General features: G+C 32.8%; 2 protein-coding genes across 19 annotated transcripts in view; both read left to right on the top strand.

Moving 5' to 3' along the window:
* The window catches only part of LOC136987651 (luc7-like protein 3), a 103048-nt gene extending 98582 nt beyond the window's left edge, over positions 1-4466 (top strand). For all 16 annotated transcript variants that reach the window (XR_010882647.1, XR_010882645.1, XR_010882648.1 and 13 more), the window contains one exon: positions 4174-4466. The gene's annotated coding sequence lies outside the window, so the exon portion shown is untranslated. The remainder of the gene's footprint in view (positions 1-4173) is intronic.
* Positions 102-26754, top strand: LOC136987652 (gamma-glutamyl hydrolase-like). Of its 3 annotated transcripts, XM_067285406.1 has the most exons (10): positions 102-105; positions 18837-18921; positions 18994-19105; positions 19240-19290; positions 19358-19442; positions 19509-19647; positions 21314-21420; positions 22330-22417; positions 24039-24185; positions 26549-26754. In XM_067285406.1, exons 2-10 carry the CDS (start codon positions 18840-18842, stop codon positions 26680-26682), a joined length of 945 nt encoding a protein of 314 aa, XP_067141507.1. In that variant the 5' UTR covers positions 102-105; positions 18837-18839; the 3' UTR covers positions 26683-26754. The 3 variants fall into 3 exon arrangements, with proteins under 3 accessions (XP_067141507.1, XP_067141508.1, XP_067141506.1); XM_067285407.1 differs by lacking the exons at positions 102-105; positions 18837-18921; positions 18994-19105 and adding exons at positions 8443-8581; positions 9701-9879; XM_067285405.1 differs by lacking the exon at positions 102-105 and having other exon boundaries at positions 18754-18921.
* The last annotated feature ends 934 nt before the right edge of the window (positions 26755-27688 follow it).

Here is a 27688-nt window from a genome sequence, read left to right as displayed (position 1 = left end):
CCCAAAGATAAAAAAGAATACAAAGATTAAAAAGAATATGATACAGTACGACAAGGAGCACGACAGATAGAGCGCATGCGCGATCGTCATCGCGCTTTCGAACTATCTTCATTTGAATTTGTTCTTAAAAGATCGGAACGCAGTTTTTTAAAAATAATAGAATCCAGCAGTTAACCTGAAGAAGGACACGGAAGGCGTCCAGAAAACGTTCGTTGAATTGAATTTATTTATTTCACACCGGTCAATAGGCACAAGTGATTTCGATTTATATTTTATACACCCCGGTGTGTAGGATGAGGATATGTTAAAACAGTATTGTTGTTCCTTAAAATAGCAGCAGGTCACAATAAAAGGTACCTAAATAATTTTCATTTACATAAGAAAAACAATTAATATTGAGTCTTAATTTGCATTTAAAAGTGGCATGATAATTGCCTTTAAAAACCTGCTGAATGTCCTGCTATTTCTAAGTTAAAATAATTTGAATTAAATATGGAAAATTATAGATAAATTTCTAATTTAAAGAAAATTTCTTTTTAAATGAAATAACTCAGTGCCATTCATGTAATTGTGCTTACCAATATATATTTTTTACTACATTATGTATATATTTATTTATTGTAACAAAGAAAAACTCTTATACTCATACTTAAAGAGGTTTTAATTTTGACATGTACTCTTATTGTTCATTGGGCTTCTTTCAAAAATAATTTATTTAATAATCTTCAAAAATTTTTGCAGTACACTGGTTGAAAATCACTAGTCTAGACCAAACTTCACTTAAATGTCAGTACAGTAAGTGTGTGTAACTTCTAGGTGATTTAGCCGTGCTTAAGTGGATGTATAGAGTTTTTTGTCATCTGTGAACGTGAGATGAGATAATGTGTATTTTGTTTGACGTTATATTCATATTTAGTGTTGTTTAACCTATTGGATAATAGGTTTAAGGCCACCAAAGTAGACCTAATGAGTTTCCCTGGACAATGCCTTGCTTTATATATATTTGGTTTGTTTTAATGCATGTGTTGTGAAGTCTGACATGTAGTGTAGTTCTCCAATGTTCCATTGCGTCTTTTTGAAAATGTGATGATTATTGGATGTATTTTGTAAATAATAACATTAGTATTATTAAGTTGTAAAGAACTATTATTCAGCATCATATGATGCATTTAGAAATGTTAAAATAATGCAATGAAAAATTAAATTATTTTTTTGCTGTTAATCTTAGTATAAGATTACTGCATAACTCTACATAAACAAATTTGGCTAAAAAATATTCATCTTATAATAGTTCAAAAATTACCTGATTGATTAGACTTAAGGTGATTGTAAATTTTAGACTTTAGTTATATTAATTCTATAGTGAATATTCTTTAATATTATTAAGACTATGCCAATTATTAAACATTCATTATCTACTATTAAACATGCAAAAAGGAAAAAAACAGATTAAAATTCTTGATTAACTAATTGATTTATGATGTATTATAATGTGCCATAAAAAAGTAAAATAAAAAGCCTTTAATAAAACTTTTTTAATACTGTATCTATAAAGAACATAATATTAAGTTAGAGAATATTAAAAATAGCATTTTCTTTCTTAACTTCTATATACGTGTAACTACTATGTTTTTAAAGTTAACTGGAATGAAAATCAGTATAAAATGTTTGTTTTCATAACAGCAAAAAATTTGACAAATGTCAGTTATGTTTTTCTAAATATAAATAAATTGTCTGTGAAAAAAAATTCATTCCATTGATTTGTGAATTTACATTATTACATTTATAAAACTGTAATTTATAAATATTGTTTAGTAATATTCCATGACATATACAATTATGTGGAACAATTTTAGTATTTGAATAAATGTATTGTTGAACATATGAAGAGTAATCTTTTACATTTCCATTAGTATGTAGTAATATTTTCTATTAACTATTAGAATACATTATAGCATTCTCAATAGGTAAACAGCAGTGTATTTCGATTTAAATGTTATATGTACTTTTTAACTGCATCATGCACTTTATTTTGATTAGAGTAAACAAAGCAGAAAAACTTTTTAGGGTATTTAATTTTTCTATTTTCTCTAAACTTTCATTGCAGCACTTACAATCTTCTATATCCAAACCTTCATATATTAGCAAGGATAAAGTTTGCGTGATATTGTAAACATTTTAAAATAAGTATGATGCCAGTAACCATTCTCTGAAGGATTACAGATAAGATCCATCTGCTTAAAATTTGTTAAAAAGCATGTCTATAATAGATACATACTTTACAAATATGATAATTGAAATATATGTACGTATGTTGTATTTTGATTAAATGGCACCCTATATAAAAATATTTACATAATAAAAGTATTTCAAAAGGGGTTATATAATTAAGAAAAATATCAGAACTGAACTTTGTTGATTGCTTTAAAATTAATTTTTAAATAAATTTTAAAAACTGCACTAAAATTCCAATTTAAAATTTTAATCAGATGTCATCAAAGTTAAGTAATTTGATTACTGGCATGAATTCTAGTGGATTGATATTACCTAAAGGGTAAATTACAAATAAAATTTATATGTAATTTACTTTTGATATAAATAATATATTATTTAAATATTTTTCACAAATGAAATGTGTTTTTCCCTCCTTTATACTTCTTCTATATACAGGGTGGGCCAGCGAAAACGAAACGGCAGAGTGTTCGTGTTCGTCCAAGCAAAGCGCTCGGACAGGTCGATTTTACTCTTGAGGGGACATCTTTTGCAATAAAGTTTTTGCGATTCTGAATATTAACTAAACAAACATTTTTTTCGAAATAAATGCTTGTTTAGTTAATACAAAATAAACGAGTTTTTAAAATTTTTTGTTGTCTGTTGTATTCAGAATCGCAAAAACTTTATTGCAAAAGATGTCCCCTCGAGAGTAAATCGACCTGTCCGAGCGCTTTGCTTGGACGAACACGAACACTCTGCCGTTTCGTTTTCGCTGGCCCACCCTGTATATAGAATTGGTTGGACAGTTTTCTTCAGCAAAATAGAATCAAAATAATAACCCCCCAAAAAAACTGCATAAGTTACTTTTTACTTGACTAAAACTTGAAAAAAAATAGCAACAATTCTTAATCACTATATTTTAATTAGCTTCAGCATATGTCAAATTATAATTCTGATTGTTTTTAACAAATATCTGAGCAATGGAAAAATTTATTGAGGGATTTGCTGTTTATATTATATTCATAACTATGATTCTTTGTAACTATTTCATTTCTAGTTCTCATGTTCATTTCACAACAGATTACTATTATTAAATATTTAAATTTGTTTAGATATAACTTTTTTTATTACAGATTTTAAGATATTTTATATCTGTATAAAAGTTTCAATTTACAATACATATTTCTGTATTAAGCTAATTTATTATTAATTTTATTTTAAGTGTTTAGAAGAATTGAGATAATAAATTCACTATTGAGAAAGGAATATAAATTTTTGTTGAAAAATTGTATTTTAACAATATTTTTGATTTATCATCATGATATTGTGTTTTTATTTCAGATTTTGTAATAATGATTAAATTTTTATTTTTACTTTTATATTTTTGTTCAGAACATCCCTTTTCTTGTATATATATATATATATATAGTTTCAATAAAATTTGTGCACTTTTCTCAATTTTCTTCATGTAATAGCTTCACAAAAGTTATAAAAGAGAAATTACATAACATAAAAATTTACAATAACTCTTAAATTTCTAATTATAATACACAGTTAACTAACTATAAATGATTTTAAATAGTTATTTCATGCTCCTAAAAAGTTATATTTACTAAAGCATATATACACATATTGTGAACTGATCTTTTAAAATTCATAATTTATTTGTACTATGCATCAGTATTATTTTAAAATATAAAATTGATAACTTCAATCATTTTCAAATTACCAATAAAAAATAATAAACCTCAAAATAAAATTACACGAATGTTTTCATAATTAAAAATGTAATTTTGTATAATTTCCAGTCTTTTAACCTCAACTTCATTTATGGAAATATATAATAAAATTATATTTTATGTAGAATAATCATTTAGGAAATTATTTAGTTGTAAATAATAATAATAATAAGATATTATTAGCATACATTTTTAACATAATTATTGATGTCTTTTTCAGTGCATGGTTACAGATTTTTCTCCCATCAAAAGATGTTTCCCTGTCAATCACCACTTTCAAATCATCAGGAGATACAGCCATTCAAGGTGATTTTGCTTTCTCAAGAATTAGTTAAATGACTTACATAGCTGAGTAACTCAGTTTATATAATCATTTGTACATGGCAGTCATATTCGGTTAAGTTTTGTAGACTGTGACTTAGCTAATTATCAAATACACTGTCGTCTGTTATAATGTCATGTTTAAGTGAATATTATTGTCAGTAAATTGAATAAAAAATATATAAATAAGTATTTGTGATTTTTCTTCAATTAACTATAATTGCAAAATTATTATTTCATTATTAAACAATTTTAGTTTATAAAATTTGAAGATGCAGTACAGGTAGGCCTCCCACAACGCGGTACCTTTACAACGCGTTTTCGCTCCAACGTGGTTGGAAAAATGCAGAAATTTTCTTACAACGCCGTACTTTTACAACACGGTTTAGGGTATTTAGAAACGATTTATCTTTCACATAACAGAAAAATCGCAACGGATCACATAAGTGCAGTGGAACTTGATGGAACAAGCTCGGATCTTGAAATAAGGCCAGTCAAACATTCTCGAACAACTATAATAAGTGACGACGAGGACTGAATTTGAGCATAACGTTATGTTTCTTTTTGATTTTGACTTGAAATCATAATCTTTTTAGTTTTTATATGATGTTGAATTTTATTTAAGCTTTTTATGTACATAAATTTAAAAAATGATGAAAATGTTACACCATAAAAGGCAGTTTTTCTCTTTTTAGAACTGAATCCCAGTTTTTGTATTAAGTTGGTGTCTCCTATAACGCGATTTTCCACAACGTGGTATTTTCAAGGAACGTATCTACCGCGTTGTAGGAGGCCTACCTATATATATAAAATACATATACTTTAAGAACAAAAGAAAATTATTAAGTTTTATAAAATTTTCAGATGATGATGATGATTTTTAAATTTTTCACATCATCATTTGTGTAGTTGAGAGGTTTTGATTGAAAATTCTTGTCTCCAGAAACTGTTTTCAAGAATTTCAGAAATTAATAATAGTAATGATATTAAAAACTAATATTTTTGTTTTAAATACATATTCAGCAAGGAAAAATTTTAATTACGTTTTTCATATATATATACATATATAATTAATTGTAGAGCATGTAGTGAATAAGTAAAATAGTAATTATAAATGAGATTAGGATGAACATATGGACTCTAACATCCTATAGGAATGTTTGTTACGGAGAGGTCACCTCTGCTGTTGCCTATGGGACAGAATGACCCTAGGATGGGAATTTTCAGGTTATTGGGTTTCATCAGGAATCTTTTCTTATCCTAATCAGAGTTTTTATTACACCAAAGTTACACTCATGATATCTGAATATTATAGTATGTCAACTGACTTTTATACTTCTGCCAAATCTCTGATCCCAAAAATTTTTAGCAGATGGTGGTATGCAATCAGATGTTTTTCTTTAACTGACCAGTAATAATTCAGTCAAGAGCATTTTGAAATTTTTATTTAAGGTTCTTAAGAATAATAATACAAAAACTAGTATAAAACTTGAAATAAAAATATAAATTTCCAAAAGATGAGATGTCACATTAATGTTATTAATTCTATTGTTATTTTTCATCACATTAAGACTTCATTTATAATTCGGTGCAAAAAATCATTTTTGTCCATCTGAAACGCATGATTTTGTAAAAAAAAAAGATGTCATATTAATGTTATGAAAAATAACAATAGAATTAATTCAGTTTACAACAGTAATTGAAAAAATTGATACCATAATATATATCCCAAACCAACTACAGTACTTTGAATGTTAACAGTCATGCTTTATTATTATTTATCCTCAAGAATAGAATCTCTAGAACATCAAAATTCTCATTCTCAAGATCCAAAAAATATTGCAATAAAATTTTTTTTGAAATCTCAATTCACTCACTAGTATAGGTTCAAAACTTCACTACATTGATTTTGTTACCTGATATTTGATAAACTGTAGTAGTCATTAGAATAAAAATTACACATCATCTAAAACACTAATTTCAAAATGATTCAGTTTATTGTTCAGGTTTGGATAATTTATGATTTTGAAGAAATGTTACAACACTATTTGAATATAATGCTTACTGGGCTGCAATTTAAAGAAATTGTAGAACTATAAATTCCAAGTATGCTAATTAAAGTTCCCCTATTCAACGTTATCTAACAATATTTATCAGTCCAAATATAAAAATTGTTTGTTTATACATACGAAATTACAATGGACTCCTTTATTTTAGGTTAAATCAATCAAATAATAGTTTTTCATTAAAAGTAATGCGGAAAAATATAATTATTTGTAGGATGCTAATAAAATTTTTTGAAAGTTATTAGCGAAGTTTTAAACGCGAAAACGTGTACGTCGGACGTTCAGCGCCGCTTTCCTGTAAGCCTAGAAGTTTGACAATGGCGTTTGGAAAGTCAGTGGAATCTTGCTCGACATTCCAAACACCATTGTCAAACTTCTAGGCTTACAGGAAAGCGGCGCTGAACGTCCGACGTACACGTTTTCGCGTTTAAAATTTCGGCCTCAACCTCGCTATTGAAATACTAATCATAACTTAATCGTTAATAAAGGAACCGTTAAACTACACTACTACAAAAATACAGCACAACTAATTTATAATTTTTAATTTTAATGTTTAATAATTATCATTATTATAAATTAAATTCGAATTTTTCCTATTTCATATAATAATAAAAATTTTGAACGTATCATTTATAGTTTTGTTCGAGATGACATCACTTACTGATGAAATACAGTAAAACCTCGATTTAACGTACTAATTCGGGCGAAGTAGTGTCCGTTGTATATTAATGTAGATTTGTGTGTGTTAAAAAATTGACAAACGTGTTAGTTTATCTGTTTTTACTTACGTGGATACGTTTATTTAATTAAAATCATGTATGTACTGTACAAGCTCAATTTCACAGAAAAGTCTTCTATATATCCTATATTATTGCTTACGTGTTCACCGTAGCTCTGAGACTAATAAAACAAAAATATATATATATACTGTTTAAATCGAAATAAACAACCATTTTTTAAGAAAATAGTTAATTAAATGAAATTAAAGTGTAAATAAATAACGTTCTTAAAAAGGAAACAAAATTTAAATTTGACAAAAACAAAAACAATTTCCTACTTGCTCGCCTTGGTTGTGTTAAATGAATTTTATTCATTAGAGAGGTTGAGGCGCAAGTACAAACGTTAAACTTGTACAGCAAGCAGAAGTAAATGTTTGACGTTTTAAGTCCAAGTAAAAGACGTTGCGGCACTCGTTCACGACATCACGTGACTCGGTGAACGTCGCGCATTGACTCACGGGAAATTTGTTGAAAAAATGGCGGATACATTTAACATCGAGGGTTACCAGCGAAGGTAAATAAACAAATTAAACTGTTTAAAAGTATTTATAGGATGCTTAATAACACTAAATAATTATTTTTAATTCTCCTACCGGACGATAGGACTACCTCATACTTTTGTCGAGGGAAGTAGTGGCTTATGTAAATTCAAAAGCAGCTCGGAAAATTAATTTTTTGAAAATTTACAAGCATATTACGCTGTTGATGGTAGAAGATGCCGTGGAAGAACAAACCTACCTTAAGATAAGCTATTATGAAGACAAATATATGTAAATTCTATAGGAACTTCGCATCACTTGCTAAAAAATTGAATAATAGACGATTTTAATCCAGAAATTATTTAGTTTCTTTACAATATTATTCGCAAATGCTTTATATAATCATTATTTTAATAAAATAGGTCATAGTTTTAACCCCAAACACAAAAAATGAAGAAGTTTATCCGATCTACTCGCCATTCTAGACATAGCGAACGCCATTATCGATCGTGTAGAATTGCCAGATGGCGGCGCTCGTCCGTCCGCGGTTCACGTTTTGGGCTGAATACGTGCGCCTCAACCTCTACTCCCGGGACATCATATGTTAATAAATAAAAATCGTTTAATCAATTTGTAATCATATCAATAAGGCCAGCTGACTTCTAGTTATTTATTACTAATTAATAGACAACAGATTAGAAGCTTATATCGAATAGAACACCAATTTTATCCAATAGTCTAATCCTCCATTGTGCTTGCGTTTATTGACGTCACAATTGCCGCCTACCTCATTTACATACACTCTTCTGGTGATTACGTTTCTTCGTTTTCCTACCGAGTGTAAACTCTACACGTGACAAATTGTTTAAAATTCCGTTATCGATAAATATGATTCAATAGTACTTTTGACTTTTTTCGAGACTATTTGCTGTTGCGGATTTTCAACGATTAGTGGCGTTCTCCGGGGAGACAGACTGCGAGTGGTAAGTTAATTTTTGAATACTGTTTTTACGGTCGAGAGCGTAAAGTAGTCGTCCCAAAACATAACAAACTGAAATAAACGCAGGGAAAACAGAATTTCGACTCTCACCCCTATATTTTTTAGGAAAACAAAACGGAAACTGTTTTATTGCGCAACGGTGTGGGTGGTGGGAGCACAGTAGTAACTAGTTTTGCTGCTAAGGGGCTGTCCATAAATTACGTAAGGGCGATTTCGGCCATTTTAGACCCCCACCCACCCCTGTGTAAGAAACCGTAATATTTTATTTGATCCCCCTCCCCTTTCCTATCTTACGTAATATTTAGGCATGATTTTTAAAAAAAGGTTTTAACCAAACAAATTTTTTTATGAAACCCTAAAAATCTTCGGTCCAAAATATATAATTATTAATTAGTTAATTAATATGTACTATTATTATTTATAAAGACTTTATGTGAACAAATTTAAAAATATAAAAGTTTAATGAATTCTAATGAACAATTTATTTTAAGAACTTTATTTTTTAATTATCAACAATCTTTTCGTTGTTATTATCATTAATCAACGTCATAATATTCATTTTTATATTAATTTTCACAAAAGGACGCAAAAGACTTTGACAGATCGACTAGCTACTACACGTGTAAACAGAAACGTCATACAAAACAAAACAAGAGAGAGAAACCACCACACTGCCTTTCTCCCACGATAAAAAATGTGTAGAGCGTGAGTCTGCTAGCGTTATTATTCTATCACGTCACACGAGATGGCATTAGTACAACGAGCGTTCTTAATAGAAACCGCCAAATTGAAGCCAAATTCAAAACTCCACCACTCAACGAGATCAAAAAATAAGAATATTACGTAAGACGAGATCTATTACCCCCTACCCCTGAGTGAGAAATCCTTGACCACCACCCACCCCAAAATACCTTACGTAATTTATGAACGGCCCCTAACAATATACGGAGGGGAACGGGCGAGCAGTAACTGCACGAGGGGTATCATACAATACCGGCCAAATTAAAAATAAATAATTGTATATAAAATGAAGTAAATAAATTTAAAAAATTGTTTAACGTTAAAAGTAACAATGTTAATGCTTTATTAAACTCTGCATCAGTCAAAACAGTCATAAAAGGATGAAAAAATCGACAATTAAGAGAGAAACTGCCAAAAAAGATTGAATCAAACATGAACTTGTCTGGAAAGCTAAACGAGGATACAAACATGTATAAAGGGTGTTTTGATAAAATAGAATGAACCAGAAGAAGCTAGAAGACCAAAGATGTGGATGTGCAGGTAAATATTCTCTACTATATACCGTACTATTTGAAGTAGAAAGTATATTAACGTAGATTGACCTAGCCCTTCTGACCTTAGGACGGCCGGATGGCCGAGCGGTAAAGGTGGCAGCCTACCGCTCTGGGGGACCCGGGATCGAATCCGAACGGGTCGAATAATCCCCAGGAATTTTTCGGGGGGTGGTCCGTTCGGATATGTCGGGCCCCGTCCCTCACCACCCGGTCGCCCCATTGTGGGCCTGGCCGAACCCATAATGGGCCTACTAAAAGAGGCCCTCTTAGTGCCCACAGGGCGGAAAGAGTTTAAAAAAAAAAAAAAAAAGCCCTTCTGACCTCATCACCCTTGTGGTAAGGAGAGAGAAAGTAAGCGGAATTAAACAATGGGTTGAAAAGAGCTGTAACTTTAAATCCGTGCCTGTAGACCAGTGGTTCTCAATCTTTTTGAAGTCTGGGAACACTAAAGTTTCAAATAGTTTTCTGCGGAACACTTACTATACATCAGCTTTAAAGCAGGGATGGCAAACCTTTTTGAAATCAAGCGCACTCGGTGTAGTAGACAGGGCCGGATTTACATAAGAGCATTTGGGGCCTGTGCCCAGGGCCCGCACAAAATAGGGGCCCCCACAAAACTGAAAAAAAATTATGTTTAAACATAATTTTTTTTTCTATTACCGCGACAGCCTAGTGTGGTCTCATCATGAGGGCAACAGGCAGAGAAAACCAAACCAGGGAAAAAACCTATGAAACATCGGAAAATTTCGGGAAAAATTTCACATAGGTATTTTTCAGTTAAATTAAAATAATTAGTTTTACACAATAAAATATATGTATGTTTACAATAACCTTATTTTTAAATGAAATTTACAACTTCCTAGTTCAAATCTAATTGAAAGTACAGTATTTTGTGTAAATTTTCTAAATCATCAAATTTGCCTACTCTTAAAGGGGGGACCCCCGCCGAATTTGTGCCCAGGGCCCCTGGATTGGTAAATCCGGCCCTGGTAGTAGATGACGACATTGGTGTTTGCTAATTACATTCCTATACAAAAATTATTTTACATTCTATTGATTTTTCTTTTGCAACAATTTTTAATTGTATATTTGTTTTTCGCGGAACACTTGAAGTGGCTTTACGGAGCACCAGTGTTCCGCGGACCACGGATTGAGAACCACTGCTGTAGACTATAGAGCAGTGTTTTTCAACCTTTTTTTTATTTCACGGTACACTTGTACCTGTAATTAAATCACGTGACTTTTTCCGCGGAAATTTAAAGTTACTTGCCACTTAACCTAGCTCTTTTTGTGTATATTTATTGCGAATTAAATAAATAAACATTCTTATTCCTTAAATAGAAATCTGTTTAAAACTGTTATTTTGCTATATATTGTGAATGAAAGGTGTATACATAATGTTCGGAGTATAACGTATCTGTTCAATAAATAGGTAATGGTAAAATAAGTAAATAAATTTGCGTTTCACTGTTTTGTTTTATTGCATGACAATTAGGAAAATCGTAGCTTATTCTCCGATCTCTAACAGTTAATATAAACATTAACGACATTTACGAATAAATGATGTTCAAAACTGAATTAAAATAGTATTTATAAGCAGTCCTTTAAAAAACACAAAAGAAATATCTGAGTTAAAAACGAGAAACTTTCATATTAAAAGAATTGCGAGTTTACAGCTGACTCTCCCTATAGAAAGGTTTCAATGTCGCATGTCACGTGATAAAACACACGTTTGCTCTGCCCATTCGCCATTTTTGTGGTAGTTTTCGCTCGCTTAGCTTGCACGTGGTTTGTTGTTCGACGTCTTTTTTTAGTTTAAACGTACAAAAATACTGCAGTTCTATTATCATGGATTAAGTTAAAAAAGACTTTTTTCTTGCGGGCTATTCTAGCAGTCTAACAGGACGAGATGTAGCTCTATACGAAGAGAAAATTTCGTTATGTCAAGACTGTTGTACTTGACATAACTGATCGCCTTGACAGACTGTCAAGACTGTTGTATCAGACTGTCGTAGATCAAGAGTTGTGGCCTAAAGTAGAATTTGGTGATATAAACTATTTGGTTTTGACAAATTTCTACACCCTGTCACAAATGAAAGCCTATAAATCTTTAGAGGCCCATAACTATTTAACAAGTGGCTGGGTTTCTCCTGATATAAAAGTAAAAGTAATGAATAACAGCGAAATAATATTGCTTTGGAAAGATATGTTTTCTTTTGTTTGTTTTAAACTCGTGTTTTTACGTATTTCTTAACTAAGAATTTGTGTCTGAAGGTAAAAAAGTCTAATTAAAAACAGCTGTGGCAATTTTTTTAATTCAAATTGTTCAGTACCTTTATTTTCTAGTCGAAATTAGCATATAATAAGCCTACTTGCTTTTAGTTTTAACGTGTAACGTTTATAAGTTCGCACTAGCTAAAGCTTGAAATTACATTAGTTATTCATTTATAAATGCACTATACCGAAATAAATTAATATAAGCAAATCAGTAAACTCTTTTAGGTTTTAAAATATAACTTAGTGTTTATTAATGTAAATATTGAAATGAAATGTTTCTGACAAACTCTTGTATTGATATTCACTTTATTCGTATCGAAAATTTTTCCGGTTAATTCTCGAGAGCCATGCAGTTTGCCTTCGTCGTGAAAGCTTCTCAGTTTGGGATCCTTGATGACAAATAATGCCGGGAATTTTAAAAAATGATGTTCCTTTGTTCTTGAGTGAACTAGCATTACACCCAATTACACAACAAATCACCATAGTGATATACGCGACAAAAGAACAACACAAAAACTCCAGTTAATGCGCATGTGAATACACACAAAACGTAAACAAGTCACAAAGATGGCGCTGGACAGTTGCGCATGCTCATGACGTCACTCGTGATGTCGACATGAAACCTCTCTATGCCGAAGCCGAACTTACGCCGTGAAGCGATTGAAGCGCTCGAAGTGACAGAAATATATTATAAATATAGCTATTGGCAGCGCAAGGATCAGTACAATATATCTATCGACTCTGATTTTACTTGCTTCAAACCGTATGTAGTCGCTAATTTTCGTTATGCTGACATCTGTAGCTTTCTTGTCATGTAACACTGCCTGAAGTTGGTAAATAATTTGCACTCGTTTAGTTTATGAAAAGTGTCGTCAGTTTTAGTTGGGCAATATTTACATTTGTTCGTATTACATAGATTATGTTTGAATAGAAATTAGTTGGTGATTAGGGTATTTGTCCGTGCCTTGTTTATTTGGGGTTATTGTATGGCGGTTGATATTATCGGGCTGTTTGGCTTAATCCAGTTGTAAAACCATGGAAAGTTTTGATTGTGATTTGTCCAGCTTTCCTGCATATGCTCAGTCGTTTCGTTTTTAATAAGATACGAAGGTCTTCGGCAGCTATTACATTAATCGGTTGAATAGTTTTAATCTTGCTTTTTGCCAGTTTTTCGACACTTTAGTTTATACATGTCTTCGTGTGCAGGTACCCAGATGAACTTCATTAACTTGTCCCGGTTGGACTCGTTATATGTTTTCCATATTACCTTCCATATGTTTTCTATGATTGCAGGGAGTTTGTCATTCGTTTGTGAAGCCATTGCTGTGCGGACAGCCCTGGAGTCAATATATATACAGTGGTCGACTTGTGCATAGTTTTTGCATAATTTACCGCCTGCAATATTGCATAGCCTTCAGCAGTAAAAATGCTTGCTCTGGGGTGTAGTGTATAATGCGCTTCTTTGGTGGTTGGCGATGTCTATGAAGGCCGCTGTTACGTTGTTCGTTCTTTTGGATCCATCGATGGCTAAAATTATTTCATCTTCGTTTTGTTCTAACCATTCGTTAAAGTAAGCAGGTATCAGACCTTGGGGTTTATCGTGAGATTGGAAGGAGAGGGAGGCCCTGCCCCTTTATAGTTATCTTCCTGATGTGAGTGCTACCACATGTGTAGCTGATACAAGACGTGTTTCTTGATCCAGTCACGAGATTCTTGTGCCAAAGGGAGTCTTACCATTGTGCTCCCCTCAGCCGAGAAAACTTGGTGGAGGATGTCTTTAAGCGGGTCATCTTTATTACGGTTTTTGATGTAGGTACTGAGCTGCGTTATCATTTTGTACTGGAATCGTTGGTAGGTGTTTGGTTTTCCTGAAGCACGTAGAATAACAATTGTTTGTGTTTTGGGGAGGCCCACGCTTAATTTAATGTACTGGTTTTGTATTGTTTGCATTGTCTCATATTGATATTTCGTGAAATGAGCAATACCAGGTATGTATTCAATGAGACTGCCAATTGTACTCTTGTCTATGGCTATGAATCTCAGGCAAGCCCCCATACCTTTTGCTGCAAAATATTTTGAATATGTTTAGGAGTTTTTAGGCCTTGGTACTTATATTCAATGTGATCGGTCCAAGTCATCCTTGAGTTAATCCAGATTCCCAGGATTTTCATCTTCTGAGCAGTGGTTATGCTTTGACCATGTAAATGATATGTGAGAGGACTTTGTTTAATAGATGGGATTGCCATAATTGCGCATTTATGAATTTGGACACTGATCTTGTTGTGATTATACCTTGCTAATCAACAGAACCAACTGTCATCTGACGACCGAAATAAGAATTTATATTTTGTATAGATTAAAATTGTAATCGTGTCTTCGTTTTTATTCTCGTTGCAAGAAGACGATCATCTCGTTCGTGTAATGTTAATTATAACGTACTGTACTGTACCTCTTCATCATTGTAGAGCCGATATAATGGGTAAATACAAATATTCTTATTGGTCTATTGGAATATTTAAACCGGGATTAAGATGAATATTGTCAATCGAATTTTTTGTTAGAAACAGTCGAAGAAATAAAAAACGCATTAATAAGGGAAAAACAATTTCTGTATAAATAAATTAAAACTTTAATATTTTTAATTAAGATTTTCATTAAATTTTCAGGCGAAATCATCGTTCCGCAATAAATATTCCAGGAGTAGAAATTGAGTCACGTGCTTAAAACTAGAGAAGTCGAAGTTTACGTAACTCGATTCTTTTCCCCTCCAATTGCTTTTCCAGTTCTTTAATCTCTTTGCACAAGACGTCGATCCGTCCCAGTATGGCGCCGCTCTTTCGACTTTTTCTGCGCTTCTTGCCGCCTTCGTCGTCGTCCTCTTCGCGCGACACGTCGCTGAGAATAATCTCGTTCTCGTTCATTAAATCGTGAATGTCGATGCTGGCTCGATGGCGGAACAACAGTTTATTTCCGTCTTTCGACTTTCTTTCCGCGCGGACGGGCTCCAATTCGGTCACGGAAGAAAGTGACCGCGCGGATCTCGGAAAAGACGGTTTTCTACGACGATCGGCACTCGGGTCTTCCTCCGATTTGCAGTTTGAGTGGATCTTGCCGCAGTTCTTCAGAGAGCCGAAGATCCTCACGTGGTTAACTTCGTCCGATTCGTATTCTCCTTCCGAAGTGACGATCGAGAACGCATCGTTGTCCCATTCCTCCAGGAGTTCCGAGCTGCTCTCTTCTGGCGATTCCGAGGAAAGAAGATTGCTCTCGGTGCTCTGTTCGGAATGTAGCGCTTCTTCCCGTTCGGTGGTCTCCGTATGAAACGTTGACCTTTGCTCGATTGCGGCCTTCCGCCGTCCATTCCGGCCTCGAGCCTCGATAATCGCATTTAATTGTTTCGTCAACTTTTCGAAACAGTTTCGGTCCAAAATGCTCTTTTCTTCTTCTTGTGTAACGGAACGGCACCATCCGATTCCGGAGTGCATTCTGTCGCATTTGGGGCATTTTGTCCGACAAATCGCCCCGTCTTCGGATCGATTAGTGTCGCAATCGAAATAAAATCTGTTGTTATTCAGGACGAATTGCCCAATATTAAACGCCGATTTGGGTTTATTTTCCTTTACGTCGTCCCGATCTTTCTCCATAATTCCGTACTTTTTTTCGATAATCGAAAGTAAACGTTCGAAATCTATTTTAATCGTCCGATTGTTATTAAACAATATGCATTCATTACTATAATTACACCTGACAATTATTATAGTTATCTGTTAAAATTTTTAAAAAAAATTTATAACACTTGTTAATTTAATAGATCACAAAGAAAATTTTATTAAATTGGTTATTATACCATGTTATAAAATTAAAAAAGAGATTTACGTTTGTCTTTTCTTTTCAATTCTTTTTTTTTCTCTCTCTCTCTCTCTCTCTTTGTGGTTTTAGGCCCTTTACCGCTCTGAGAGCACAAAAAGGCCAATCTTTTCAATTCTTTCTGACCTATAGGCATTACTTTACAAACCCGTTATGGGTTGGCCGGTTGGCGAGGGATGGGCGCGACATATTCGGATGGACCACCTCGAAAAGTCCCTTGGGTTTTTCGACTCGTTCGGATTTGATCGGAGACTCGTTCCCCATCACCTATCCGACCCATTGTGAGTCCTACCAAATCTACAAGGGACATGGAAATAAAGCCTTCTTGAATGCCTACTGAGTAGAGCAAAAAATAAAAACAAAAATCGAAGGTTATACGGAAACTTCTTGTTGTTCAATTAAATGTATTTTTGAAACTAAAAATTTCTTTTGCACTTTGAAATGCGAGAAACGATGCTGAAATTATAGTTCGAGCTCGGAAAATATAGCCACAGTTGGGTGATTCCTACAAAACAGCGTGGGAACAGCGTTTCAACTTTTCATAACATATAAAGCAGCTTGACACTATTCTGAATAATGGTAGTTGTCATTGAAATGACTTACAGCGGCGACGCCCGCAGACTTTGAAAAAGGGGGCACAAGCTATAAAAAAGGACATCGCACATTACGTAAGGAGCATCAGACTCTATGATTGAACGTCGGATCAGCGCGCCCACAAAATGGTGCCGGTTGCACTCGGGGCTAACTTGGTCTCGAAAACAAGGAATAAGTTTTGGTCAACATACGACGAAGTTGGTGGGTCAACGGACAAATATCGTTCATTACTTACTTTCATGTTTGCAGAATAGGCTAGAGGTCACGAATTTTCTGTTAATTGGAATTCCCTCGAGGATTAGGAAAGTATCAACCGAGTCGAAAAGGGGGGACACGTGTTCCAATATACGGGTGCCCTTGCTTACCAGGCATTGTTTTGTTTTTAGTGGCAATTTTATCGGGTTGTAAAGGCAAAATTTAGATATTTTGATTTTTTCTAGAAACGACTGGAAAAAAATGTTCTAGAACGTTCGATATGGGTAAATAAGTAGAGTAACCAAAGGGCGTTTCATCATACATTTCACTAGAAATTTACGCTTCAGTCACATCTGACAATATACTGTAAAACTTTCGGACGAACATTTGCGTGCTGTTGCTCCCACTTCAAAAGTAGCCGCATTGCAACAAAGGCCATCCAGCCGTCGCAAATGTCAAAGAGCCGATAGTGAAGAAGGCTATGATCTGCATTTGTTTGGAGTCATCACAATGAAGCTGTTTCCAACCAAATCGCTGCCACGAAATAACTACTGTGAACAACTGGATCGTTTGAACACCAAGATCAAAGAACTGCGTCCAAAAATCGGCAATTTCGATACCGCCACGACAACGCACCGGCACATACAGCAAAAATTACCTTAGAGAAACTGGCCAGGAATGTCTGCCTCATCCACCTTACAGCCCAGACTCGGCACCAACTAACTACCATCTTTTTCGCACCCTGCAAAACCATCTTGCCAATATGCATTCAATGACAATACCCGACGCTGGAGACTTTCTTCAAAGAAAAACCACTCATTCTACGCACGTGGGATTGAAAGTCTGCATCAAAGGTGGCGAGTTGTGATTGATACTGATGATAATTACCATCAAGTTGAATAGTAATCATTTTTGAGTTAATTGTCAATAATTATTTTTTGTCAAAATGTCAGAATTGAACCTATCCGATTGTAAAGGTAAAATTTAATTTCTCCCACTCATTCCGCCCTGTGAACACCAAAAAGACCTTCTAATCATACTCATCGCGAGTAAGGTCAGGCTCTTAAAATAGAGCACCGAATAGCGAGGCGCGGGGTTCAATATATCCTAGACCAGGCCTGGCCTGGCCAACCCGCGGCCCGTCACGTTAAATTGTCTGACCAGCTAAGCGATATCATACATCTATTAAAACTTTTGTTTCCTGTTATGTGTATACCAAAACAAATAAATGAAAATTTGCATGTGTTATCGTTATAATGCGCAAGTGCGAGTACGAACTCTTGGTGTAACAATAAAATCTTATTCATTTTGTATTTGTTTTACTTTTTTAAAAGCACGTTTGTCTAAATTGTGGCCCACCGAAATGTTACGCGTGATCAAAGTGGCCCGCGAAACAATTTGGGTTGGCCAGGCCTGGCCTAGACAGACCACCCCCGACCCCATCCCACACCACCCGGTCGAACCCATAATGGGCTTGCTAAAAGAGGTCCTCTTAGTGCCCACAGGGCGGGAAGAGCCAATAAAAAAAACCACTTTCAAAAAGTTTCCCGGGGGTTTCTGACCGCCCGGACTGGATTTCGAATTCCCAGGGCGGTAGGCTGATGCCTCAACCAAGCCCATTTGTTCTACTTTTTTTTAATGAAAATACGTTTTATATTTAATTAAAATATCTCGTTTAGTACAGAAAAAAACAACTACTATTTGATTTTATCTATTCTATTCGTTTACAAAATAATAATTCATTCGGAGCGTTATTCGAAGATCCTCACCGGATAATTACGCCATTATATAAACATCATGGAACTTTAGAAAAATTGGATTCGTGTTTGACCAGAAGTAATTATCATACGATTATAAATCGATCTTCTTAGACAGATGCGTACTTAAAAGCATCAATACAAGGACGATTTGGCTATTTGTCCCCACATTCGGGTATCTCGCAACACTCCTTTATCAATTATCCAAAGTCCGTTTGAATTATTTTATCGTCGTTCGAAAATTCTTCGAACTAAAATGAAGCTTGCAGTATTTTTATTTATCCTCGATTTTTCATTTACTGCCAACTCTCAACCCATTAACCAACGTCCAATTATAGGTAATGCAAAATGTCTGCGAAAAATTTAGTCGGGGATCTTTTCTAATGAAATCTAATTTTAATACGAAATAGGGATTTTAGCCCAGAAGGAGTATGGAAAAGGGGTAAAATACGGATCGAGTTTCATAGCTGCTTCCTATGTAAAGTTCTTAGAAGCAGCTGGAGCAAGAGTTGTTCCTATATTGTATGTCATTCATTCATTCTCTCAATGCATAAAAATAAACATTTTGATAGTCAAAAATTCCTTAAAATGTAAAAATTTATGCTTCCTATTTTATTGTTTAAAATATTTTATAATTTGAGTTATTTCTTCTGTAGAGTGAACGAGACACAGACATATTACGAAGATCTTTTCGTCTCTCTCAATGGGTAATACATAAAATTTATGTTTAATTTGATTGTTCGCTTCTAATCTTTATTTTGATATTTTATAAAGTGTACTTTTTCCCGGAGGAGCGGCGCGTTTGGCTACGTCCGGTTACGGAAAAGCCGGTAAAATCATTTTCGACCTCGCCATTAAGGTAACGTAATAGAGTTTCTATCGAAACTTTTGCAGTAGATTATAATGTAGTTATTATTTTATGTAGGCAAATGAACGGGGTGACTATTTTCCTCTATGGGGAACGTGCTTGGGATTTGAATTGCTAAGTTACTTGGCCGTAGATAAAAATCTTTTAAAATGGTGTTCTGTACAGGATGTTGCATTGCCATTAAATGCAACAAAAGGTAATTATGCTTTATATATTTAGAAATTTCTCTCTTTTGCTATTCAAATCTATTATGTTTATTCACGCAGATAATGCCCAATAATAAGTATACAGAGTTAATTACTGAAGATATGTGATTTGTTACCTTATTTCTAATAAAATAATAAGTAAGCATTTGTAAATCCTGCAATAGATTGACAGTGGGTGTTTTTATACTAAGACACTAAGATAAATAAGACTTCTTAATGTAATAAAATTTATCTTTTATTAACATTTTCAAAGCCACAAGACTTTATATTCGGGAACAATTTTTGTTTGACTTTGATGTTGATATTGTTATGGATGAGAGATGAAAATTTTCTGTGGATGAACGGTCATAACATAATGGGGGGAACAACCATTTCAAATATAAAACTCCTTAAAAGCTCTATTTTGAATATGATATATTTTTAGCATTTAATATGGAAATGTCTGATTTTAATTAACCGGCAATAGACGAGTAATTTATATTCGGAAACTGGCAACAGTTGCCCGCCCAATATTAATTACGCGTCCATTTTGCACCCTCTTTTCACCGGTGGTGTCGTAAGTCACAACAACCTTCCTTTTTTCTCCCCGGTGCACATCTCCGTTATATACTTTGTCTCGCCGTGCATTCCACGAATACTAGTTATCTCATTTATTGAACATACGTACTTTAGTAGGATGTAAATAAGTGTTTACGTTTTTATTAAGAACTTGGCTTATTGTCCCGTTGACATATGGCATTGGTTGGCTTGTAGCTTTATCGTCTCTTATTGTAAACTATCTTCGGTTTACCAAAAATAAACAATCTGAATGGATTGTTGCTTTTTGGTTACACGTAAACTTAAAGTTACATGTATGCTTAAACCTTTAGGCCTACATGTAACTGTTCTACACCATTTTCCATATGCATTCCAAGAAAATTTTAAATAAAACATTATAATGAAATCAGACATTTAGTATTTAGGCTAAAATAATTGTTCAATAATACTGCCATAATATTGAATGACAAAATTACAAGGAAGGCAAATTTCAATTGATGCAAGGTTTAATGTAAAGGAGGATTAATAAATAGCTATAAAATATAAGTTTTATATAATTAATATTTATGATTACAAAATAAACAGAGTTATTATCATTTGTTTAATGTTATATATTTTGGTCCTGCTAATTTTGATAAAGTTAAAGTGCATTACAATGAACCAAATTCTGCATTACAATGAATGCATTGTAATCAGAATTTGGTTATCACTACCATTTATCTTTCACTAAATAAGGATTTTAAGCTTTTTTCTCACACTATCAGCTTCAATATGTTATTAATCTTATCCACTGATTTAGATATTGATCTTGTTAATCATTAGCTTAAATTGCTGGCATGTCTTACTTCAGTTATACTCTAGTTGTTATAGATTTTAGCAGACTATTGAGCATCTTACGTTGCTCAATAAATTATTGGAGGATATAATCTTCCCACTATTAGTTGTTAAAAAATATACAGAATAAAAATGATGTATTTATTTTCCCGAATTTTTTAATGCCAGGTCTTTACTGTTATTTCTTTTCCGTTTTATACAAAAACACTGTAATGTTAATATCATTATACTTTTTCCATGTTTAGTTAGTTTCTCTAAAACCGTAAATATTGTTATTTAAAACAGATTTTCAAACGAGTCGAATGTTTAAGTACGCTCCAAAAGAAGTTGAAAATATTTTGACCACAAAGCCTGTTACAATTAATTATCACAGATGGTGTTTAACTTTAAATGTGAGTATTAAACACATACCGTATTTTACGGACTATAAGACGCTATGGACTATAAGATGCACCTGAATTTTGGAGGCAATTTTTCGAAGAAAAAAGTGCGTCTTATAGTCCGTAAAATACGGTATATGTAGTTTCTATGCTTATTAGTGCCATAAAAAAAAAAGCAGAAAATGCATTAATAGACATAAAGAGTCAAATTTATTTTACTTTGAGATGAAACATTTTGCAACGTGCGACATCTCAAAATCATCATTATCAGATCCTGTTTTGTCTTGCGTCGTTCTTATTCGATTCGGAAACAACACATTTTATCCAAACTAAAATAAATTTGACTCCTTAATCTTTTATAGCATTTTTGGACTTAAATAAAAAAAATTTCTGAAAAGTGCATCTTATATATTTCATTGTTTAAGATAAAATAACATTAAGTAAAATATATACAGAATTTGTGAATAAGAGTAAGTCATTTAGTATGCTTTTCACAGAAATGATTGAAAGGCAGGAAAACCTTGTTGTTATGCATGTATAATAGGAGATAAAAGTCTGGACTTTGATCTAAAAAACATCTACTTGTTTCATTCCTTTATGTGCATTTATATTAACGGGAGTAACCTTTGTTAGGCAAATAATGCGCATCTACAGTTAATATTCTACGTTCAAAAAGTGGATCAAATGACTATCATTTCCGCAGTACTATTCCACATCTAATGGAAAACTTCAAAGATGGCTACGAGAATATTTAAATGTTCATAAAAGATATTTACACATTAACTAATAATTAAACGTGATCATGTAAAAATATAAGTTGATGATTAAACTTATATCCGCCAGTAGAAATTAATATATGTATAAATTATCCTATTAAAAAATAAAATTATAAATATATAATAAATATAATTTTCTTTTCAGAATTACTCGAAATCTGGTTTACAAAGCTTTTTCAAAGTTTTAACAACTAGCAGTTATAAGGATGAATTATTTATTTCTACAATTGAAGGTAAAAAATTCTAAACAATTTTGAATTAGAAATAAATAATAGAATATTTAATAAGAAAAATTAATGAACAATCATTCGTTAATATTTTTAATATATTAGCAGTGGGGGGAAAACAAACTGTTTGCAAACATCTTTTGACATTAATATTTGATAGTTTAAGAAATTACAAAATAAACAATACAAAATTATCATATGCCATGCTTTGGCAACAGGCACAAGCAGAAGACCAATCCACTTTCAGGATTTACCAGATATGGGGTGAATGGAAGCGAGGCAGACACCTACAGTTAAATTAATAGACGGGTTTATTTGTAAGTCTTACGTCTAATGGAGTGACTTGTCGACAATTGGTGCCGGTCTCTCGGAGAGTCGACGGCCCCGGGCAGTCGGTCGAGATGTTTTGAGGAGTCGTCTGTCGGGAAGTCCTGGGACAAAAGTGTCGATGGGAAAATAGTCCGATGCAAAATAGTGAGAATAGGGGCGAAAGTCTGTATGCATAGAACACTGAAGGTGAGTTGGGAAGGGATGTGACCAAAGTGGCAATTGGTGGAAGCAACAGTTACGGCTCACACAGTAAGACAGAGAAAAGTCTGAACTTGATCTTGAGATCAGGTTTTTAAAGAATTCTTTCCTGATTGTTATCTATCTGGATACAAGAAACTGACCAGACCCTTTCAGACCACAAAAGGTCAAATTTGATACCATGTCTTTGTTTAATCAAGGGAACTTAATCGAACTTTGAAACTCCTGCTCATATTTACTTATTATGACCGAATTCTGGTAAGTTTGAAACATAATCTCCATGTTAATCTCCTTTTTAAAGTTTTTTTTTCCCCTTCTCAACTAATAAATAAAAACAAAAAAGAATAAAAATTTTGTTTTTCTTTCAGTTTTTAATCTAAGCCGGATCCCGATTTGACACTTTTTTTAACATGTGAGCTTGAGTGTTGTTCGGCCCCACACATATTTTGCATGGCAAAAGTGTTTTTTTAATCACCATTTATGAAATGTTTTGGTGAAGTTGATTATAATGGTATTAATTTACTAAGTATAATAATAAAATCTATTGTTTTTCACAATGAGAAACAATACATTTTATAGAGATCTCTGATTTCTTTAAGGAATCAAAGAGAATATTATTCATTAATTACATGATTTTTATAACAGCAGTTATCATCATTGATCATTATTATGTCCTTATTTTATTGTACATTTCTGAAAACCGATCACGCAAATTTGGAGTGTTTTAAAATATATAAAAAACATTTAAAAATTCTTTGCAGAAAGAATCATCATATTCTGAAAACTGTCATTTTATCATACGATGCATGAATGATATTAAGAACTAAGGTAATGTTTATATTACAACTTTTACACATTCATCCCATCTTGGTTCAAAGAATAATTTAAATTCCAAAGCTGTTCCAATCAATGTTCACAGTATCTTGTAAAAAACTAATTTATACCCACGTATTGAAAATATTAACAAAACTATTTCAGTAAAAGTATGGTTATTGGACTTGTAAATTACGGTATAGCTAAAATTTTTTTGCAATTTGAATTCATATTTTTATTATTTAATAATATAATACTGTAATAAAACAAAATTTTTAATTTTTAGCCCGCAAGTATCCATTCTATGCAGTAGCTTGGCATCCCGAAAAAAACCAATACGAATTTGTTTACAATGCCAAACACCAAAATATTCCACACGGTTATGAAGCTATATTAATTTCACAATATTTTGCAAATTTTTTTGTAAATGAAAGTAAGTATATTTATTAAAAAACTTATTTAACAATTAATTTGCATAAGAAAGTTACATTTTACATTCCAAAGCTTTATGTAATATGTTAATTATTTCTTGTACAAAATGATCTTTTTAGTTAATAAATAATCATCCATATTGATTATTGTTGTGTGGAAACAGTCCGAAAGGAATGAACAAGAAATAGATTTTTTAAAAACCTTTGTGGTATATGGTCTAACTTAAAATATAAACAATTCAAAACAATCAGATTTTATGAAAAATTAGATGATAATACCGCAAAGTCTGTAGGGCTGGTCCACTGGTGGGCACAAGTGGCAGAAAACTGTGCCTTGACCTTGGATTCCTGGGTTTTACGTTTTTCTCTCTCCCTCTGCTTTTTTGATTAGCCATTTGTCCCTTTTCTCACACTCCTGTCTCCAGGTAAAAACCAAGACCGGTTTGGGTTGTGAGAAAGGTCCGCTTCAGAGAGTCTACCTGATACTATCCATAGACTCTGACCAGGAGGTGTTGATGAAACTTTGAAACCTGCACTTGTATTTTACTTCATTATTGTCTCTTCCCTGATGACCCCTTGCACTGCCATACAAGTTAACTTTCTGTATCCAGTTTGGACAACTTGGTGGCATTTTGGTTTCTCACCAGCACTATGATCAAGATCTTGTCTTCAAGCATACATTCTGGTTATGTATTTCAGGTTGCCAGTTATGTTCTGGGGAATGGATTTCCACAACGTTAATTGGCCTTTCTCGCAAACTTCGATTCTCCCTCGGAAATGGCCCGATACTATGCGGCTTCCTAAAAAGTCGCCAAATTTTTTATTTCACCAATTTTCCATAAAAATTATATTACTTTCAGATGCAAAAATCAGATTGGACCACTTCTGGCATTTTTATTTTTTCTACACGGTATCTACAAACTATGATATTTCCATATAAATAATTAAATTTTACCTCATCTGTGGTGCAGTGGCGGGCCATGGTTTTGTGACCCATTTTGGATAATGATGCATAGAGGGGAATTTTTGTCAATGCTTTCAGTTTTAATAATTTGGATGATAAAATCCCATTGATAGCAGTGGAGAGAGGTACACCCACATTATCAATTACTAGGGTCTTTGTAATTGGGCAGCAACTTTTCAGAGTTGCAGATTTAATATTAAGCAGCTTAAAAAGCAAAATCTTGTTTACATGGATGACATTATGGTTTAGTTGCAATTTTAATTTGCACTTAAAGCAATTAGAACTACTCTTTCAGCACCTGGCAACAGTAGGATTAAAAATAAAAAGTGTCAAATTATCCACCAGAGAAGAAGCTAAGTTCTGACTTTAGGGGAAACATTTTTAGGGAATAAATTGCTCTTGCCTTCCATCGAGCTTGATGCAAAGCTTTCTCACTTTTCCCAAAAGATCACGCACTAACAAACTACAAGATTCGCACTTTCACTTAGTTATCTTAATGTCTGATTTGTTTTAAAATAAACAAGGCAGCACTTGTGTATTTAATGGCACCTTGCCTCCGGTTATTTAATGTTTCACACACACTATCAAAAACATACTATTCTTGGGACTGCATAATTCATAGAACATAATGTAAATGTTCACAAATATATCTAACATTAACAGAAGCTGACAGTGTTCCATACGTAATAACCAATCCAGGTCTGAGCAGTCATTACACATTCAGATTTGTTTTTAGCACACCGATGCTCAAATCAGCATGGGTGTCATTCATTGATTGCGGAGAAATTGAATATGGACGCGTTTTTGAGCGAAAGGGAAAACGAGGGACACACTAAGAACAAAGGAAAAAAAAGGGAAACCCAGTTATGTCAAGCCTTAAAGTGAAGTTAAATGTTTCAGCAAGGATGTCAAAAATTGGTGATATTAACCAATAGTGGATGCCAATGACAGTCAAATAGATGATTTTAATAACAAGTACCATAACATATTAATCAGCAAAAAGTATGTGATGAACTCTACAATGTAAAAAGACACAGGTTATCAAACAGTTTAATTAAATTGTGAAATTTGGTCTTATCACTAAATATATTTAGTAACCAAATATCTGGTATATATAGAATTCTGGCAAAATATCAAGTTTGAATTAAGGGTATTTACAAATCTGAATTTTCTAGTTATATTAAAATAAATCTTATTGCCATAAAAGATTCATTTTTTTGCTTTTTAAAGAGTTTAACTAACAGAATATTTTCAATGGCTGGCCAAATAATGAAGTTTTATTTTTCTGTAGTTTTGGACTGTTTCATAAATGTTGGTTGAATCAATGGAAAATTATTTCAATTTCTAGTAACCATTCTTTTGCTTTAAGGTTCTAAAAAAATATTTTCTTTAATTTTATAGCAAGGAAGAATTTCCATCGATTTTCTTCTGTAAAACAAGAGCAAGAAGCACTAATTTACAATTATAATCCAGTTTATACAGGACTTCACGGTTCCAGTTATGAGCAGAAATATTTTTTTAATGCAACAAATTAAAAACTAAAATTACAATAATTATTCTAATAACTTCTGTAATTTTTTAGAAATATTAAATTTTGTAAAAATTAATTTCGAATTTATAAAGAAAAATATATATACACACATGTACAGGTATACTTCGAGTTACGTCGTTTGTCAAAAAAGTATATGGAAAAATAAAAATCAAGTTTAAATCAGTTTATTCGACTTTAAATCCGTCTGCCACAAACATTGAAGTCGAAATATTACTAGAAAAGCGTTAAAAGCATATAAAATCATATTAAAATATGTACATTTACAGTAAATGTTAATATAATCATCATAAATCCTAGAGAACGAAACATGAAAACATCTGTGTTCCTGTGTTGTCGTCTTATTTAGCGGTCTTTAAGTGCTCATTATTGGCGTTTAGTTACGACGTAAGTCGAAACTACGACTTACGTCTTAACTACACAAGTAAATTCGACTTACGTCGTTTTTCGATTTACGTCACCTCTCCTGGAACCAATTACCGACGTAAGACAAGGTATACCTGTATTGATATTTGTAAATCTATATATATATATAAATAAGGATGTTAGTTTGTTTTCTATGCTATGCATACCTAGGCCAGCCGTTCGATCAATTGCTACGAAACTCGGCAGTTACGTTCACATACTTCTAAGTTAGATAATGTCGTACATCGCACCCCAATATATAGAAATTAAGAAAATAAACTAAATATAATTTTTAAAAAATATATATTATATTCCCTTAATTATTGAGACAGGTAGCACAGAGCACTTACCTGCGTAGAGTGGTGTTTTGCCCCTGTACATTATACTTTTCCTGTTAGATACAGATATATATCTGGCATGACTTTATTGCTAACTCAGTTCCGAGAAAAATTTTTGAATTGAAATAACATGACTTCTGGTGAAAACTGGAAGTTCATATTTAGATAATCTGGACCTCCTGCTCTTACCCTTTCCATATCTGGTCTCGACTTTCATCTATCTAACTCTGTCCTCGAGATTAAGGAAGG

This window comes from Centruroides vittatus, unplaced genomic scaffold (genome assembly GCF_030686945.1).
Source record: "Centruroides vittatus isolate TY-2023 unplaced genomic scaffold, ASM3068694v2 scaffold_2569, whole genome shotgun sequence".
Taxonomy (NCBI): Eukaryota; Metazoa; Arthropoda; class Arachnida; order Scorpiones; family Buthidae; genus Centruroides; species Centruroides vittatus.
Note: the sequence above shows the minus strand (reverse complement) of the source record. Positions and strands in the feature narration are given on the sequence as shown.